The 6,000-nt window shown below is 49.5% G+C and overlaps 1 protein-coding gene across 2 annotated transcripts in view; it reads right to left on the minus strand.

Annotated features, from left to right (window-relative positions):
* LOC142879719 (glutamate receptor 3) overlaps positions 1–1,260 on the minus strand; it is an 86,629-nt gene extending 85,369 nt beyond the window's left edge. Inside the window, exons 1-2 of one of the 2 annotated variants that reach the window (XM_076013130.1) lie at positions 957–1,260; positions 233–391 (exon numbers count right to left, since the gene is read on the minus strand). In XM_076013130.1, the coding sequence (XP_075869245.1) occupies positions 233–391; positions 957–1,035 (238 nt within the window). In that variant the 5' untranslated portion in view covers positions 1,036–1,260. The remainder of the gene's footprint in view (positions 1–232; positions 392–956) is intronic. The other variant, XM_076013129.1, reaches the window with a different exon arrangement.
* Positions 1,261–6,000: the final 4,740 nt, after the last annotated feature.

Raw genomic sequence — 6,000 nt, forward strand, 5'->3', positions numbered from 1 at the left:
CCTCTGAGACTTTGCCAAGCAGAAGAAAGTGGGATGAACTTGGCCGCCTCCCCTGGATTGAGATGTAGCCTCTATTAGGTCCACGCCGTCCGAGTGGGGGACATAAATAATTCTCGCGCTGTGTCCGCTGCGGTGCGGGCGCGGGCGCGGAAATGTGGACGAACCCCGAGAATAGAAAAACAAAAAAAAAAAAAAGAAAGAAAGAAAGAAAGAAAAAAAAGGCGCCACTTACACGCATGAGTGACCGAGAAGCTGTTGGACGACTCGAGGTTGTCGACGTTGTAGTTGAGGTGGAAGGGCTTCTCCGTGGTGTTCTGGTTGGTGTTGTAGAGTTGCACGGCGAACCTGAAGGCGCTGTGCTCCTGCACCGTGGAGCGCATGAAGAGCCCCCCTGCAAGAGATGCACAGCCGGAGATTAGACGCCGCAGACCCTCTCATCCCACCGTCACCAAACACCGCTTTCAAGCCCGCTTTCTTTTTTCACGCACTCGGGACGGGAGTCGGTTCTCATCCCGAGCCGACATGAGACACTACGGGACAATTTATTATTCATTTTGTGGAACCGCGATTCCCAGCGGGTCCGGTCCAGCGGTCCAACTCTCCGGATCCAGCCGGGAGGACGTGACCGTCTTCCGCTTAGTCTTAGGAACTCCACTTCCAATCGGTGGACATCGCTCCTCACTTCACCGTGCTTTCACACACACACACACACACACACACACACACACACACACACACACACGCGCGCGCGCGCGCGCGCGCGCGCACGGATCGTATCGGAGCTTTTGCGCGTGCAGCCTCTTTAAAAATCAAGTTATCATTGCGCATAGCCGCTGCGCTCCGGAGCAACCTCGCCGGGACAGACGAATAAAATGAAAATATAAAAATATAACACGCACGCCGACGCGTCTGCTCCCTTCCGTTTAACAAAGCCCGGAATCTGCGCTGCCACTTACCGATATTAATCTGATTGGGAAAGCCTCCGAACGATCGGTTGACCAGCCACAGCACGAGCAGAACCACGCGTTGTGCCATGTCTTGTTTTTTTTTTTTTCTTTTCTTTTCTTCCCTTTTCTTCCTCCGACCGACCCGTCTGTTCAACTCCTGCACAGGGCCTGTCCGAGCAGATTCATATGTTCTGGATGGAAGCCGCGGCGCGATGGAAATCCGGTGGAGAGATGATGGTGGCTCACAGTGCACCAATTAGGTTCACTGAGGTGCAGCCCAGCTGCAGAACAACTAAGAGAGGAGGAGAGAGAGAGGGAGGGAAGGAGGGAGGGGGGGAGGGAGAGAGGAGAGGGAGGGATGGAAGGAGGAGGAGGAGGAGGAGGAGGCTGATCTGAACTCCGATTGGAGGCGTCGCCGCGCGCGGGCCAGCGCGGTGGACAAACTTGATCTAACGTTAAATAAAAAAAAATAAATAAAAAGCGCCGTCAGATTGAGGCTCGGAATAAACGGCGCGCTTGTCAATACGAGACTCGATCGATGTGCGACGCACACGCCGTCGGTCTCAAATGGTCCGACGCTCCGTGAAATAGCACGGCCACCTCCTCCTTCCTCCGGCAGCTGCAGCTTTGGCGCGAGCCGGCGGGGAAGGCACCGCACCGCGGGGGTGCAGCGGCGTTTCTTTCTTCCCTCCTTTGTCGTTGTTGTCCCCCCCCCGGGATAACACGCGTGAAAAGTTGATTCGATGCGCGCGTTGACTGTCGGGCTCGCGCGTTTATTCTCCCCTCTTGTCTCTATTTGCCACTTTTATCCTGACGGCTCCTGGCCGTGACGCGAAGGAGCTGTCCGTGGTGCTGAAAGTGGCCAGCGACACCCTACTATACTTCATTTGATGCCCGTTGCTTCCTGCCACCAAAAGCGGGAGTAAGAAAAGAAAGAAAGAAAGAAAGAGAGTCTTTGCCTTTGGGGAATCGGCCGTAATCAACTGACTGATACAAGTCAAATCCGAGCCTCTCTTTATTTACTTTTACTTATACTTCGTCTCTAATGGCACATCTATCATCCCTGTGATTCTGCCTGAGAGGGAACAATTAAGGGATTATTGGCTCATTTATCACCCTCAGCAAAGCACTTTGAAAACTGAGTTTTTAATTGCATTGCAAATGGCTGGGGCTTCCTCTATTGATACTGCAGTGCAGCCGGGTCCTCTCTTCGGAAACCTGCGCGCGCAGTGAGGCAGGAATTACGAGGAAATTAATGAGCGGGGACTGCCTCTCTCCTGTTTATTAACATTACCAGGTGCATTGAGTGTTTGTATGTATATATATACAGATGCATTGATTATGGATTTTCTTCCTTTTATCATCCTTCACGCAAAGGAGCGCGTCCCTTGCACTGGAGTGGCCTGTGTAAACAAGGTTTGAATAAATGAAAGGACCAGGCCGTGCTATAGTGAGGCGGCTAGCTGATTACGTTTTAATACGAAAGAGGCAAAAGCAGAGGATGAACAGAGGGATGTGCTTGTGCTCGGACGACGGAAAACGCTCGTGTCTTTCCCGGCGTCATGTGATCAGAGGCTCCCAGTCAATCATCCGGGCCGATCAGCTAACGGTGCGGTGCGACCCCGTCACCAGAGGGGGAGATCTCCTTTCCAAACGGGGTCAAAGTTGACCTCCATCGCCGCAATTCAGTGGCTCTCCAGAGACGCATACGAGATGACATCGCATTGATTCTTAGATGGCAGAGTCGCGGCATAGCGGCTGCGTGACCTCAGTGGCTGAAGTCATCATGACCGCTGTCAGACTGCGACCTGACCAGACGAGTGTCGTCACGTTACGCCCAGCTGTGAACTGCGGACCTGGGGTGTGGGGGTGGGTGTGGGGGTGGAGCACCCGATGAAGCTGCTCAATGGAATAATGAAGCGTTCTTTCGGACATTGAAGTGCACGCCGTGCCCCGCTGTGATCTACGGTGGCCGACAAGGGCCAAACACTATACAACTGCCTAATGCGCCTAGGTTGGCGAAAACAGCTGCAGGTGTGGAAACGATGCAAAAACACAAAAAAAAAACATGCTGCAAGACATAAAAACATGGACTTAATCATCAAATGCGCTGCAAACAGAGAGGCGATGCCATCCCAGAAAACACATGCAAACGAAAAAACATTGCATAAACCAGTCACTACAACGGAAGTGCTCCAAACATGCAGGGGGTGCTCTTAGCGGAACAGCTAACCCGGAATGGCTGGCTGACGGTGTTTCAAAGAACAGCGGGAAAGTACGGCTTAGCACGGCAATGTGACTTTTATTTGACGATATATTATATTTGACACCTATGTGCCTCTCCATTGAGCTGTTCCGATAAGAGCGCCCCCTACAGGTTTGGAGTACTTCCGTTGTAGTGACTGGTTTATCCAACATTTTGTTTTTTGTTTTTTTCATTTGCATGCGTTTTTTTTGGTTTGCATCGCTTCTCTGTTTGCAGTGCGTTTGATGATTACGTATATGCGTTTATGTTTTGCACCACGATCCTGTTTTCGTACGTTATGTTTTTTAGACTCGTGTTTGTGTCCGTGCATTTACTTTGCATACCTGAAACTGTTTTTGCCAGCTAAGGCGCGTGAGGCAGTTGTATTGAGTTTGGCCCTTGTCGGCCACCGTCGTGATCCGAGCCAATCACGCTCGTCATTCAAACAAGAAGCCCGCAAAGAAAAAGCGCATTATTCGCTAGGAGGGGCGCCGCAGCCTTTTAGATTTGGCTTTGATGTAATTGCTAATGAACGGCGACGATTCTGCGGCGTTATTTGTAATTAGGACGTCGTGTCCACGCTGCGTTATCCCCCCCGGCTAACCCTCCGCTGGAATTCAATTTCATCAGTGCGGAAGAAAGAAACAGGGGAGGAAGAGAAAAAGAAAGGAAGAAAGCAAGAAAGAAATTGCTCTGTTTGAAAGCAAATTACGGTTAGCAAGACGGGGTCTCCTCGGCGTTGAGCGCGCCGTCACTTCAGCGGGCCAAAGAAAACGTGTGAGGAATAGACGGCCGGCGATGATGTTGCCTTTTATCTCCTGATGAGGATGATTCAGGGGCTGCAGCTCCGAGCAGTAGAACCTCACCAGCAAGAATTATTCATTTGCTCCCTGCCTGCTCTCTGGAACATGACAGGAGCACATCCACATCAATCTGCTCTCTTTGAGGACACGAGCGCAAATATGATGGAACATGGAGCGTTTTTTCCCCCCTCTTTTCCTTCCTATGAGGAAGGCTGTCTTATTTCTTTTCCGTGTTGGTGGAAATCCAAGGGACATTTCTGAGCAGATGATTTTTTTTTTTCTTTTCGGCTGAAAAATACAAAAAAACAAATTGAGCTAATTAAATATTTCCATGAAAACGCAAATCATGTCTCATGAATGTGAATGTGACTCTTCCCATCGTGACCGCGCCGTCCTCACGTCTGCCGTCCAGACTGTGGATGGCGACTAAATAATGTAAAACGCTCAAACAGTAATTTCTCCTTTCCTGTTTGTTTACTTTGATTGTCTTTTGCCGCTCAATTAGACAACTTTGCAACAATTAAAAAACACACAGATTTGTTCTGCATTATTAAGATGTTTTAAATGCAGTTGTCTTCCTTTCTCAGAAGACAAAAATCTTTATTCTTACTTCCAATTGCATAAATTGCCACATGACATTCAAAAACACATCAAAAAAAGTGTCACTTAATCAATCAAGGGGTTAATATCTAAAAATAGTGTATTTTTTTCACCCACCCGCTCACCCACCACTGCGCCGTTCGTCATTAATCTGAGGCTCCAGTGTTCCCAGCGTTCTAAAGCCCCTCTTGGCAACGGTTCCTCGTACAGCCGCTCTGGTGACTCCTACTGGCCGCTGCCTCTGCGTGTGGCGTAGGGGTGCTAAAATCTGCCGAGAATTTGTTTGAACATCCGCATGAAAGACGCCCTCCCGATGAATCCCGTCCGCCCTCCTGGGAAAAGAAAGCAGATGGCGAAGAACCAGGCAGCGCTGCGGAACGCCGCCTTTCTGCAGGGTTTCGGTCTTCTCAGGTGAAAACTTTTCCCTGCTCGGCCCATTAGATATTATTTAAAAGAGCTCATCAAGCGTAAAGGGGCGCGCCAGATGGAAGTGTTCTCAAATCTCTTGGCTCTATTTTACCAAATCCATCTGGTGAGGAGCTCAGAGAGAAGAACACTGAAGGTGGAAGGAGGTTCTGTCAAGGCAGGAAGGTGATTGGACCGACTCAAATCATACCAATCGTAGACAAGTTGAGCTGGTTAGCAACAGGCCGCAGCGGTGACATCAGAGGAGTGTTGGTATCCAGTTGTGACCCATGATGCTTTGCAACATCTCTTCTACCAGGAGAAGTCCGCAGGGCCTCTGCTTCTTCTTCTTCTTCTTCTTCTTCTTCTTCTTCTTCTTCTTCTTCTTCTTCTTCTCTCCTCCTCCTCCTTTGCATCTACCACAGTGCCATAAGGACGTGGCACCAGTGTGTATTTAATTTGAACTGATTGGTTGTGACACACCGCGGTGGCACAGGGGTAAACCTGCGTCGGTGCGACACATCTGCTCGCCATCGCAGGCGTTGGCATCCTGCGACTCCAGAACCAGGTGTTTGGGTTAATTCCTAAATCTGCTGCAGATTACCTAATGGGGTTGCAGAGCCGTCGGGGCCGTGCATTTTAAATACACAATGATGTCTTTCATTTCGCAAAAAGGTGTTTCGCCAATTTGCACGCAGAGCGTGCAAATACATTTCCACATACTAAACAGAAAGAAAGAAAAAAAAAAAAAACACAACCTGAAGTTATCGGCTCCAGTGACGTTATTTTTCATTTCCTTTGCTCACTTCTGGCTTTTTCCTCTTTCCCGCAACCTTCCGCCTCCAAGGAACACATTTTAGCAATCATAGAAAAGGGTGCCTATGATGAAAAGCATAATGAGTGCGGCTGAATGGCTATTGTTGGGAGGATGCAGTTAAACAAGCATAATGCAGCTCAACCCAAATGTTTGCTATTCCGAGAGCCCATCAGTCTTGGCCAG

Source organism: Nelusetta ayraudi, unplaced genomic scaffold (genome assembly GCF_046127955.1).
Source record: "Nelusetta ayraudi isolate G7.1 ecotype Tasmania unplaced genomic scaffold, CSIRO-AGI_Nayr_v1 ptg000143l, whole genome shotgun sequence".
Lineage (NCBI taxonomy): Eukaryota > Metazoa > Chordata > Actinopteri > Tetraodontiformes > Monacanthidae > Nelusetta > Nelusetta ayraudi.